General features: G+C 40.6%; 1 protein-coding gene and 1 long non-coding RNA gene across 4 annotated transcripts in view; both read left to right on the top strand.

The window, feature by feature from the left end:
• vegfa.S (vascular endothelial growth factor A S homeolog) overlaps positions 1 to 7995 on the top strand; it is a 39049-nt gene extending 31054 nt beyond the window's left edge. The window contains exons 6-8 of one of the 3 annotated variants that reach the window (XM_018264180.2): positions 876 to 923; positions 4440 to 4577; positions 6856 to 7995. In XM_018264180.2, the coding sequence (XP_018119669.1) occupies positions 876 to 923; positions 4440 to 4577; positions 6856 to 6877 (208 nt within the window). In that variant the 3' untranslated portion in view covers positions 6878 to 7995. 3 annotated transcript variants of the gene reach the window in all.
• Positions 7996 to 8007: 12 nt separating this feature from the next.
• On the top strand, positions 8008 to 11583 carry XB22169567.S. Its single transcript, XR_001935884.2, has 2 exons — positions 8008 to 9007; positions 10288 to 11583. It is a non-coding gene; the product is annotated as an XB22169567 S homeolog (long non-coding RNA).
• Positions 11584 to 14217: the final 2634 nt, after the last annotated feature.

The raw sequence follows: 14217 nt of genomic DNA, 5'->3' as shown, positions 1-14217 counted from the left end.
TTCCCTGCTAATTCGAGAGTTGAAAGAATGTTTCAGCACAGCTATAGTGAGATTTGGGCTCCAGGTTAGTTGCAGCCCTTCATAAGCTTGGAGTATAATCAAATGATTATATGAATATTCATATACCTGTTACCGTGCCATAAGCTAAGGTACAGTTTGTGTTGGACCTCAAAAGGGATTTGAACTGAAAGCTCAAATAAAAGTTCTCTGCATCTGAGGGCCCACACCCCTTCAAGTCACCATGTTTGTTACTGGGTCAGAATGTATGTGCTAAAGTCAGAATATTTTGCTAGAGTGATGCCACAGCTGGATGGAGGGGGAACGTTATTTCACTCCGTATTAGTGTTTACACTTCTCAAGGCCAAGTTGTTGCTCAAACAAGGCTTGACTGGGCCAAGAGTTGGCTGCTAATCATGCCTGGCCTGGCTTCCTACCATCCACTTTATCCCACAACGAGGAACTTTGCCCCCTGTAGTTGCACTGAAGCTCAGGAATTGCAACTTTAGTTGTAGAAATATTTTCCAGCAGGCAGAAAATTGAACCCGCCCCTAGATTCCTGCTTAGTATTTCCATTAAATACCGAGCAGTGGACTCTTATCACCCTCCCTGCCTCTATGACTAAACACCCTTCTGCAAATCTGCTATGTATGGCCACCTTTCTAGTTAGCAAAGAAATACAGTATATTCTACAGCTTTCCAGACAAACCGATCCAATGACCTTCCAATAGTCACACTTGCCCTTGTACTGAGCAGCTCTGATGTCCAGGGGTAACAACATGGCCGCTGCCTGTGCAGTCTCTTTCCTTTCATTTAGTCTTCCCTCGGTTTTTGCCCTTTCTCTCTCTGTCTCTCCTTCTTTTATTTTTTTCTTTCAGAAAAGCAAAACGAGGGAAGGGCCTTAAACGAAAGCGCAAGAAAATCCGGTACAAACCAAAACGCTTGTACGTTTGTATCGTATGCTTGCTAAAATCCAGTCCAATCAGGCGCCTCCACCCTACTGGTTTACATCACACTAATGAAGCACATGAATTAACTCACAGCTAATAAATTAAGGGAGAGCTCTCATAGGGCAGTTTGTGGCACCTGATTACCCCAATTTAATGTCTTCATGAGATTTATTTATTATATATTTATGCATCAACCATGAGATTTGCACCTTCAATAAAACTGATTTATGGTTCATGTATGTGTCATGTTGCAGTCCCATGCATGCCTGCTGCTAGTGGAACATTCCTATGCTACACAATATATATACACCCTAATCAAGCACATATTTTCCTAAAAACCTCATGATTGCATTGAGTTGGATGTTCATGATATGACATTACTGGTGACACTTTGGGGGTTTGACAGATCTTTTTGCTTGGGGGCTTCCATCTCTACTAATCTTTATTCTCATGGGATGGGTGTTTTATCCAAAGCCATTAACTTTCCTTGGCCATGGTCTCCATGATAATGATATATAATATATATAACACTTAATATATATCCTTATACACTCTTCCAATGATGACACCAGTGTTCTTCTAATGCAAATCCTGTGCTGCTGCAGGGGATACCTTAATCCCCATGTAATTCACAGAAACCATGAAGAAGCTGTAAAATCAATAAAAGGTGCTTATTAATGACTGTTATCACTTCTGTAGTGTCTTATGGAAACTTGGCCTTGGAACTCTTTAACCTGTATAGTTATATGGTCACTGAACTCCTTGGTGCCCTGTTTAATACTATAACTACATTAATGTTGCTTGTATTGAACAAATGACATTAAGAGCAATAAAACTGTCCCCACAGGACCAAACCATTACCGACTTTACCACTGACCACCTACTAATAACCCGACTAACCGAGGCACTGCTCCATGCCAGGCTGTAGTGCATTATAGATCAGAAGCACTTGTACTTATGCTGAGAATGGGCAGATCATTCCTGATAGCTTGAGCCTTGTGGTGCATTTAGCTTCGTTTGACATGGACACAGGTTAAAGTTCACACTAAACTTTTAACTGCTGAGTGTTTACTAGTACTTTGCTACATATTGGCCAAAATTGAGTGTGTGTGTGTCACTGGGTCAGCACAGCTTCACATCCCAACCATTAGGAAGCATGCCATTGCCTATAGTCTGTTAGCAGCAAAGCATTATATATGGTCGTATATGGAAGCCCATCTGGAAAGCCATTGTCCAGAAATATCCAAAATCACGGGAAGTACTTTTCTTATAGGGTCCGTTTTACGGAAAGCATATATATATATATATATATATATATATATATAAGTTTTTGTGTGTATGCACTCTTACCAGATTTGTAGTTGCTTCGGGTGCGTAGGTCAATATTGGTTATACAAAATGATAGAAGGACTCGCACACCATTCTTCAGTGAATAAAACTGTGGTATTTTATTCTTTAATGCATTAAAGAATAAAATACCACAGTTATATTCACTGAAGAATGGTGTGCGAGTCCTTCTATCATTTTAAATATATATATATATATATATATATATATATATATATATATATATATATATATATATATATATATATATATATATATACATACACACATATATATATATATACAGTCCCAAAGGTGCACACCATTTACAGGATAGAGTACCTGGGTGCCCGAGCCAGCAGGGTAAATGTGTAGGTGAAGAATGGCGGCACTCACAGGATTTTCAGGCCTGAAAATCCTGTGAGTGCCGCCATTCTTCTCATATATATATATATATATATATATATATATATATATATATATATATATATATATATATATATATATATATATATATATATATATATATATATATATATATATATACATATATATATATATACACACACACATATACACATATACATTTCTACATCTGAATCCCTTTTTTCTCTGTGATAATAATAAAACAGAACCTTGTACTCGATCTTAAATGAGCTGGATCCATATTGGTTTAAGGCGTTGACTTAAGGTGTAACATTTTGGAAATACCCCTAATCCAGAAAACCCCAAGCATTTTGGATAAAAGATCTTATACCTGTAGTATAAATAGTATCTTTTCTGGGGCTTGTCCATTTCAGCTGCAGAATTATTGGGTGTATTTATCCAAGGGGGGGGGGGGGGGAATGTCATTTAGCGATGTTCCCCAAAAATCATGTTCTACTAAACTGGGTTTGATGACAGTGGGATCACAGGCAGTTGCGTGGCGCATACTGTTCCACCAGAATCATGAGCACAATGTTTTTTACACAATCAGTTCCATAACCCACTCACACTAGTCCAACAAATCTCCTGTTGCTCCCATCATTCTGCACGCATTTTTTTTTAAAAAGTCTACTGCTAGAGATGCTTGAGCTTTGCTACCAAATTCTTTCAGCCCCCACATTTGTAGGTTGGAATAACCCAAGGCTGGTTCTGAGAGGTGTCTGCATTCCCTGTGTCTCCTGCTGTGTGCTTCATTAGCATGTCTGTCTGTCTGTCTGTCTGTCCTTGGGAATTTCTATGTTTAACAGTCTCCTCTTTAATATACTCCACTAATTCTCTCTTCTTTCTCTTTCCAATGGTAAATCCTGCATTTGGAAGGCTGTATAATTGGGAATCTGTCTCGTATAGACTACTTCTGCCTCTTAACCCTCTCACTACTGACTGTGAGAGAATTAACATTTTCTTAGACTTTGTACAGATGACCGGGCCTAATGTGTTAATGTTATAAATATTGTGCAGGACCTTCAGCAGTAAGGGCTTTGCCAACTCCAAAAATCCTAAATCGCAGCCATTGGTTCTCATACATTGGATAAAACCCACCCCTGCCTGAGCCTGTCCCTGATACTGTACATTTATTACGCTACATAAAGTATTGCCTTAGATTGCCTGGATTGTGTCCTGTCATATCCCTGCACTTCTAAATGAATGGCTTTGCAATATTTGTTGATTGCATGATAGTTAATGAAAATTTCACACCTTCCAGATGCAATGTTGCTCCTAGTGCTATGCTATGTCCACTTTACTTTGCACTCAGGGGATGTGGGAGTTGGAGAGAGACTAAAGTTTGCTGAATGATCACCATGGCTGGAAGTACTTGGGTCTCTTGTCCTTTGCAATTGAACCAAATTTTCCTTAGTTCTGACATTATGCAGCAATAAGAGGATAGGACGAGAGGACAAGACTCCAAGGCTGTCTGAGATATGGTGGCCATCTTTGTTATGGGCAACTTAGATCTACATTACTGCTCCCAGTAGCCTGGTTTGCCCAGGGCAACTTCCGCTAGACTCTCCCCATTGTTGCTTTTTATTGTTTATTATATAATGTGAGAAAGTGTAACATAGTGGGTGTGTGGGGGGTGGGATATGGGATTTCTTGCAATGTATTCAGGAGTCATGCATGTTTTCTCTTGCCTATGCGCTGTAGCTTAGAACTCTCTTTTTTTCCTTTTTTTGCTTTTTGCAGTCATTGTGAGCCTTGCACAGAGAAATCCCAGAGAAAACACTTGTTTGTCCAAGATCCCCAGACATGTAAATGCTCCTGTAAAAACACAGACTCACGTTGCAAAACGAGGCAGCTAGAGTTAAACGAGAGGACTTGCAGGTTGGTTCTTCTTGCACCCAGCACTTGCATATGCATCAATGATAATATCACAAATATATGCCATTCAAGGGTAGAGCTGCTTCTTCCTGCTGACTTGCTGGGTATTCTTTCTTTCAGGCTTAGGTTGATTATTGCCATGCTAAACACATTCCTTGGAGCTCTCACTTTTCAATGTTTCCCTGTGTGGCCTACTGTTCAGTCAGACATTGCCTTTATTCATAGTAACTGAGCCCAACTCTACACCCATGGTCTTCCCATACACACAGTAACAACAGTCTCTTCATTGCGCTGGGGAGGAGCAGCCCGAGTGTTTGAGAGATGCTACTTAGCTGATCTGGAATAGTAATTACCCACTTACATTCTCACTCACCCAACTCGGCAGAGACATGTCCTATCCAGTCCTCATTCCTGTCTCTGGTTCCCACGGCCCAAGTCAAGCTGTGGATAAGAGTCATCACTGGAGCGCTTAGGCGCCAAAGGAATACTGAATGAAATGAATGTTTAGTCACTTGTTCCATAACATTTTGGTTTTACAGGCTTTCAATAATCCAAGTGTAATAATAGCAAGCCAAAAACTCTGTAGCTCCTAATAGCTCTAAGGAGCATTGAGTGCCAGCAAGCCTACATGTCTACAGGAAGAAGATGGGTTCATCAACTCTGTGTGCTAATGTTATGTAAATGTGTACTTTTTATGCATACTGTTTATATTATGCTGCTATGCACTGTCACATGCATTTCTTTGTCTCTTTTTGGCACAACTTTAAAAATCTGACTACAATGTGTATCTGAGTTGCACCTGCCGGGCACGGTGTGTAGGGAGTTGCACCTGTTGGGCACAGTGTGTAGGCGAGTTGCACCTGCCGGTCACAGTGTGTAGGGAGTTGCACCTTTACCGGGCACAGTGTATAGGGAGTTGCACCTGCCGGGCACAGTGTGTAGGGGAGTTGCACCTGCCGGGCACAGTGTGTAGGTGAGTTGCAACTGGCGGGCACAGTGTGTAGGTGAGTTGTATGTTCCTGGGAACAGTGTGTAGGGGAATTTATAGCGTAGCTTCTTTACTCCTGCCATCCCATGGCAACTCTATTAGCCATCAGCAGTTTAGAAACCGCTACTTCCCCAGAACTGTTAACATGTTTTGATATAGGCTGTTATAGTACAGAACCTCTGGATCTCCCTCTTCTGCTTTCTGCTTGAGATTTGGAGAAGGTACTGGGAATCAGTAACCTCAGAAATAACAATTAGAGCAGTGTGTTGTCTTTCAGTAGGAGAGGCAAGGAGCCTAGAGCCATCCATTTATACGGGGGCCACTCTTTCTGCTGACCTCGCTCACTGCGCTCTGACACCTCTATACAGCAATGTAAGTGACCCCCACGTAACAATTGGCTGTGCCCTTTTCATGTTTTAGTATTGTAAGTGACGAAGTGCCTGGAGGGAGGGCACGAAACGCGTAGGTTTTTCTCACCAACCCACTGCTAGAAACTCACTAAGATGTGCCAAATAAAGCCGAAAGAAAATTGAAAAATACCGTCTCTTGTGTTCCCTTCGATCTGCGCCGTGGAGCCGGATAAGACTGTGCAGTGATTGTTACTTCCTTGGGGAGGTGAGGGAGATCCCGCGAGAGCTGCGATCGAAGTGAGAGACGTTTCATCAGGAAGGATGAGCTCCGATTTAATGTCTAGACCTGTTTCTCAAGTCTATGTACTTGTAGTCAGTGCCTTGCCCCAGCTGCACCTGTACTTTTTTACAAGGGGCATTCTGGAACTTTATTTAAATCATATTCCCATTACATGGACCATTTGCCTTTTCCATTAACTGATTGGAATTCGATACGTAGTGACGGTATCTTGAGGTGTAAGTGTATATTTCTTTTATCATGAATTAATGGGTAGCGTGCCAATAACACTAGGACCACACTAGGGCATCTTTAGGGCATTTGACACATCCAATAGGGTGAGAGTTTAATATAAAGTTGCACTCTGCATGGGGTGCGAGATCCCTACTTCTTGTAACCAATCAAGAGCAAAAGTATGATCCCCGCAGCAGAGAACTATCCTATTACTTTGTACAATCTTCACATTCTCTGGCCGTTGGATGTTCTTTGTTTTCCATTCTTTTCCAGCAGGAGACGTTTCTAGTATTTTTACATATCAATGTGTTTTCTTTTTATTAGAATGAATAGCAGACATTTGTGATTCGTGAACTTATTTTTTTACGTGAGTATAATGAAAGTTTTTTTTTTTTTGTTCTTTTTCCCTCTTTTCTCTCAATGCGTGCTCAGATGTGAAAAGCCACGACGGTGAGGGTCTTCCTGCCTACAAAGTACAGAGTCGATATGAAGGATCGGTACTCAGCACAGCACTTTGGTTTTAAGCATTCCAAGAAGAGGGACAAGACAAATACACCTTTGCAGATTCTCCTTTTTCTTTCACATGTTTAATGCTGCTAAACACCAAGCACCACGAACCCCATGGGCTTCATTCATCTTTTGTTTCTGGAGAAATATCAGTGAAGACTCTGTATGTCCCATACACACGGACGCATACGCTTCGGGGTGATAAAGAACACTTTTTAGATTTTTTTTTCCATTGGATTTGCAGTTTAGCAATACAACCTTTTCAAATGATTGGTGGATATTTAGTGCTCTATTGATATCTCCTGCTTATGAGAATGGTTTAGACATCAAGCTTGCATCCTGCTGTAAAGAATATAAGGTGTCCGTGCCCTCACGCAACTTGCTAAGAACTGGTATCTTGGAAAGGTTCTGAGAGTGTTTTATTGACTTCTAGATACTGTACTTATTCATCTGTGTATTTGGAGTACTGCAAATCTAAAGCGCATTCTCTCGATTACGTGGAAACCGCAAGAGGAACACTGTCCTTGTGGCTTTTTATTTTGATGGACCCTGCAAGATTGACATCGAAACATAGTTATTATAAATATTAGACATTCTATGACCTTTTGGCTCCAGTTTATCAGACACGTGCTTAGCCAGTGCCCATGTTATCTCTGTGGTCTTTGCACAACATGGAAACCCAGGAGAAAAGCGTTTGTGAGCAGTAAAGTAAAGGGCGTTTGGTGGAACTGATACAATGAGTTTATTCTCACCTCATTGAGGAAGACTCACTCATAATGAGTGGAAGTGCTGTAATACAAGTAGGACTCACTCATAATGAGTGCAGTCTACTTTCCCTTGAATGAGACTTGCCTGTGTTGAGTGAGGCTGCCTTCCAGTGGGTTGAGTTTTCAGACTCTCCACAATTTAGTTGCAGTTTGTTAAATGTTAGAAACAGGACTGGCTCAGCCTGTGTGAAAATCTGTAGCTACTTGGTCTCTGTACCGTATATATATATATATATATATATATATATATATATATATATATATATATATATATATATATATATATATATATATATATACATATATATACATATATATACACACACACACACATATAGCTAATTAAATCAAAACCATGCACATAAATTAGAGATCCGAGTCCCATGGCTTTGTGGTGTCACTGGAGTCCTTGAAGACACATTCACTGTAACCTTGCGTTAGTAACTCATGTATACAGACACATACACCTGTTGGGATGATACTATTTCAGGCTGTGAACATACCTAAGCAACCACGTCTTCTATGTGCTAGCCGAGCGAGAGTTAGTGAACATGCAGCCTAGGGAGGTCACCAGCACTTGTTTTTGCACTTCGGGGCAGCCAAAATAAAACCATGTCTACCTGCCGTGATTGCGTGTGACGGAAGAGGTTCATTTATCCTGCATCAAATAGTTTCACAGCAAAAGACTTGGAATGAAGGAAAAAGCAGTGTCTGAAAAACTAGCATAAAGTTATGCAGCGGAGCATTTTGGATATCTGGCTGTATAGTAAGAAGATATAGTAGGGTGTATCTACCATTAATCAGTGTTACTTAAAACCCCTCTAGTGCCACACCAGGCTGTATTAACGGAAGCGCAGGTAAAGCTGATCCACTCCATGGTGTAAATAAGCGAGTGCCTGCCTGAGCGTACACATTTCGTCTCAGAAACACAACAGTAAGCGTTATTGAGCCCAAATCTATTCTGTGTGTGCGCAGGCTGGAAATTCACTTATACCATGGAGCGGATCAGCTTTTCCTCCGCTTGCATTTTTACAGCCTGGTGTGGCATCAGCCAAACAGATTCATAGCTCTGCCTTGGGGGGCTTTTTATTTTAACCAGTTAATGTCCTTACTTGTATACTTGCCCTGTATTTCTGTTGCATAAATATGGCTCCCCCACTTCTAACAAGTCTTCTAACTCCCTCCATACACAAATCAAGCTGTGCCTGGCTGCCTGCACCCTTCCTAACAAATTTGTATCCTCCTAGGAACCCCCTTGTGCCAAATACCGATAATGCATTTTACTGGGTCTCGTTAACCTTCTGAAACTAGTAAGTGCCTTTCAATTATAATTAAAGAAACTACTGTAATGTGGGCAAAGTGTATCCAAAAGCTGTAGCTCAGGACAGAGTCCTTGTGTTGGTGAAGAATTTGGCACTACGTAGATTTGTCTGATTGAGACTATTTCAGGATGGAATGGGATTGTACGCGTGGATGTGCGTGGGTGTGTGTGTGGACATATATATATATATATATATTTATATTGGCCTGTGTGTGTATGTGTGAGAGATGGAGTCACTATAGCACACACAACCTAATGAGTCTGTGTGCGTATCTGAACTTACAGATGTAAATAGAGGCCATTTCCCAACACTGAACATGATCCATTGGGTTCTCCCCGAGAGCAGGCGGCAGGGTGTGTGTGTGTGTGTATACATCAGTGCAGTGCATCACACAGTACTTTTATTTAATATTAATGCTGGTAATTTAATATCAAGTGTTGGGAGGGTTCAGTATTCTTTGTCATATTTAAATTTAAACGTATTTATAAAAGAATTTCATAAATTATCTGATGTTTTTATCTGTTCTCTCTGGTGGTCATTTCTATTATGATTGGGGTTGGGCTACTGGGAGGCATTGAGATCGCTGAGGGAGATGGGTTCCATTTCAGCCAATCTCCTTCATTGACTTCACCTTCTGTGCCCAAACCTGTTACACATTTCATTGCACCGGGGGCTTTCCTAAACGCCACCCTACTACTAGTAACCCTGTGCCTTGGCATGACACTTACGTCTTGGTTCCACAGGAACCAAACCAGACAATAATCCCCTCTGCTACTACTACTACATGTGTCCTTCCCCCCCAAAAAAGCAAAGTATTCTCTAAACCAGATGATTTAGTCAACTGCGTAAAGTATAAATTGTAAAGTAAATATTCCCCCAGACCCTTTTTCGTTTTTTGTGGGATCTAAGAGAACCCCCAGGGCAGCGGCATGTCTTGGCCCATTCCACGAAAGGACCTTAGAATGTTGTTAAACTTTAGTTAATGTAGCAAAAAAGTCATCATATCTACTCTTGTGATTGGTTGGTGCTGCTAAGCCAACAGTGTTCTATCAACATTAAGTCTTGGTGCAGCCTGGGAGGTCCATTGTAACAAGTGCTCTAGTCCAATGAATAATGTCTCCTTTGATCTATTCCTAAATGTTAATATCTACTGCTGTGCAACCCAGTCTGTCCAATCTTGTCTAGTGCAATCTGTTTAGCTGCAGTTTCATGGGATGCAGTGGTTTAAACACCCATAGGACTGACCCACATGCCTTCTTCTTTTGTAGGCTCAGAATATCCTGACTTCCCAAACTGTGGCATACATTAATGGAATGGAGGCATCCACCCCTCCACTCATTGTGATGGCTCAAAGGGCAAAGCATTCCAAGCATATTCGGAAGCAGAAAGAATATAACCCAGTGTGCTTAATGCCGATCTGCAGCTATTGGCCAGAGTATATCATAGAGTTACTAAGGGTGATGTTATGTGAGTGCAGCCTTGGTATTTCTCCAGCGTTAGAGCTCATGGACATGAGAACCTGATCCATTCAAAATGATTGTGGATAGAAATGGTCTTGTGCAGCATTAATGGAGAATCAAGCAGCCAAGTGGGGTGGAAATGTTGAGCAGATGAGCAGGGACCTGCCACCAAGTGTATTGGACTCCCCTGTACCTGGGGCTCCCCTAAAGCCGAGCCTTGATCTGAATGATAAGGGTGCTGTAACTGGAGGAAAAGGAAGGGTGTTTGCATTATGCTGTGGTATGCAGAGTATAAGAGTATGTATGTATGTAGTATATCAGTTGTGTATTGCCTACAGATGAGCTTGTTGCCTATACACACTGGGATTTGGGTTGGTTTGGCCAGATTACAATGCCCAGAAAAACACAAAAACTGTGGTCTGCAAAATATATTTTATCATAAGTGAGAGAGCCATGCAATGGGAAGCATTGGGAAGTATTGGGAAGCATGGTGTTCCATTGAGACCATGATGACCTGTATGTGAATCATGGTACTTAGTATCCCCCCAACCTCCAGTGTCTACTGTCTGAGAAAGCTTAATTTATCCACAAATTCCCATATTTTCTATGCCCTATAAGTATAATACACCCACAGTGTCAGGGACCTTATATCCCCCCCCCCCCCGTGCAAGGCTGTCTGGTGTCGCTTGCTATTGGCCAAGGCATGTGAATGTGCAGTGGTTCTATGGAACGGATTGGTACATTAATGCTGCTACTGACTATTTTACCACTATCTTACTAACCCATAGATTGAATTATTAGCCCCATCCATCTAAGTGCTCCACTAGGGCCGGGGGTGGGGTTCATATATGTATATTTGTGTATTAAGGAAGAGCTAGGGTTTTTTTTTTTTTGTAAATAAAGTGATAAAAAGACAAAAAAAGTAATGAAATAATTGTGCCTAACAATTTTTTTTTTAATTGTAATATTATGTCTTTATTTATTGGTGCTTTGATTTGTAATTGTAAAAAGATACAAAAAAAAAGTCATTAACACTTTCTTTTAAGATTATCCTCTAGAAATATTTATTTTTAAACTAAAGTATAAATATATCATTGAAAAGTTCTGTTGCTTATTGTTTTTATTAAAAACGGTCAATGAAAATGAATGTACGGATCCCTTTGTCTGCTTGGGGAGGTTGTGTGCAGAATGAACCACACATCATGGCACCTGTTGATGAATGAATATACCGTATGTATGTTAGAAATGTTGTACAGGTATGGGATCCATTATCCGTAAAAACCCGTTGTCCAGAAAGTTCCAAATTACGGAAAGGCGGTCTCCCATAGACTCCATTATAATCAAATAATCCAAATCTTTAAAAAATTATTTCCTTTTTCTGTGTAATAATAAAACAGTAGCTTGCACTTGATCCCAACTAAGATATAATTAATCCTTATTGGAAGCAAAACCAGCCTATTGGGTTTATTTAATGTTTATATGATTTTCTATTAGATTTAAGGTATGTAGATCCAAATTACAGAAAGATCCATTATCCGGAAAAACCCAGGTCCTGAGCATTCTGGATAACAGGTCCCATACCTGTACACCGTAGTTCAAATGCCATTACCTTATTCTAAGTCTATCTAACAAGCTGTCATGGCTCCATTTTCAGCCTATGACATCTCCTCTGCAACTATAGGAAGTTCCCTTTATCTTTATATTTTTTATCTAAAACAATAAATTATAAAACTCTTTTTTTTTTTAAGGTTTTTTTTTTTTTTACAACAGTTTAATTTGATTATGGGGGGTTGTTAATGGCAAATAATGTAATGTCCTGGCCTATTGAGTAAGGGCTTACTGGCTTATAGTCAAACATTGCAGCATTTTCCATCTTATCGAGGCCGATTTATTGGACTTTTATCGCTCAGTGCATGATGTGTTGAGAGTTTATTAGGGCAGATCATTTTAGGGCCCGTGCAGGGGACACTAAAGTGGGTTGGCAAGAGATGAGTTTATGTTTAAAGGTCAACTGGCACACGTGCTGGAATGGTGTCACAGCCTCGTGGGGAGCCGATAGAATCAGAGATAGGGTGAGATTAGAGAATAGATAAGATTTGCAATGGAAGGCACTGCTAAATGGCTCTCACTCTGGCCCATAAAGTTTATTGGGTCACAAGTATCAATAGAAAGCAGTGCAGTTACATAGAAGTACAACTAACCAGTCCACTTAAACCCGCCCCTCCTCATCCTTAGTAATGGGCAAATTTTTTCCACCAGCCATGGATTTACACCGAACTTCCGCATTTCGCCATCTGGCATTTTTGCAAAAGATTAGGCACAGGAAAATTCGCCGTGATAAATCACAGCAGGAAAAGAAACTCCTATTGATTTTAATGGACAAAAAAGTCACCTTAAAGGAATTGTTCAGTGTGAAAATAAAAACTGGGTAAATATATAGGCTGTGCAAAATAAAAAAATGTTTCTAATATAGTTAGTTAGCCAAAAATGTAATGTATAAAGGCTGGAGTGATTTGATGTATAACATGTCAGTCAGAACACTACTTCCTGCTTTTCAGCTCTCTTGGTTTACACTGAATGGTTACCAGGCAGTAACCAATCAGAGACTTGAGGGGGGGCACATGGGTCATTTCTGTTGCTTTTGAATCTGAACTGAATGCTGAGGATCAATTACAAACTCACTGAACAGAAATGTACCATGTGGCCCCCCTTCAAGTCGCTGACTAACTCAGAGTTAGAGAGCTGAAAAGCAGGAAGTTGGATTCTGGCTGTTTTATTAGACATCTGTTCACTCCAGCCTTTATACATTACATTTTTGCCTAACTAACTATATTAGAAACATTTTTTATTTTGCACAGCCTATCCATTTACCCAGTTTTTATTTTCACACTGAACTATTCCTTTAAGAAAAAAAACGGCCATTGACTTTAATGTCTTTGTAGCGAAAAAAATTATCGTGCAGAGATTTTTTTTGATGCCCATTGACTTCAATGCGTTTTGCGTATTTTTCGGCAATTTAGCAAATTTTTAGGGGCAAATTCGCACATCACAACGCATCCTCAATACCCAGAACTGCTGCAGGGAAGTCTATATGATTTGCCCACATTACTGTTTCTTTGCTCGTCTGCTTGGTAGAGAATGGGATTAGCCCTTTGTGTGCTGGTGAGTCTCCTGGTTCTGCACTGAATAACAGGAAACTAAAAACATAGAATTTATGGTACTGAAACCTCATCTCAACATCAGCTGAAGTTACATCTCCTCTTGGGAGCAACACTGGAATATTTTCTAATTGTTACACATAGTAATGTAGGGCCCTCAGTAAGGTACAGTAGGGGCCATGCACCTTTTGCCCTCAGTAAGGAGTAGGGTTGACACCTGGCTGATGTTTTACCGGCCTGGGCGGTAAAAATGATGGCTGATCTCAATGTTATTAATAGGGAAAAAAGATAAATATACTGTATAGGAAGGCCGGTATATTTTTGCAGAAAAGGTGGCAACCTTAGGTAGGAGCCACGCACCCATTCTCTCAGTAAGGTAAGGGCAATGCACCCACTCCATCAGTAAGGTAGGGGCCCTGCACCCAAGGTGGGCCTGTCAGGGGAAAGATTTACTTGTTTGGCGACTTCACCAAATGAGTGAATCTTAGTGTATGGCTCCCTATTATTCACTTTCAGTTCTGTGTGAACAGGTGTTCTGTCCAGGCCCTATGGGTGCACAACTCCCACAACCATTAGTAGC

This window comes from Xenopus laevis, chromosome 5S, assembly GCF_017654675.1.
Source record: "Xenopus laevis strain J_2021 chromosome 5S, Xenopus_laevis_v10.1, whole genome shotgun sequence".
Taxonomy (NCBI): Eukaryota; Metazoa; Chordata; class Amphibia; order Anura; family Pipidae; genus Xenopus; species Xenopus laevis.
The sequence above is the reverse complement of the archived record's forward strand: the minus strand, read 5'-3'. Positions and strand labels throughout refer to the sequence as shown.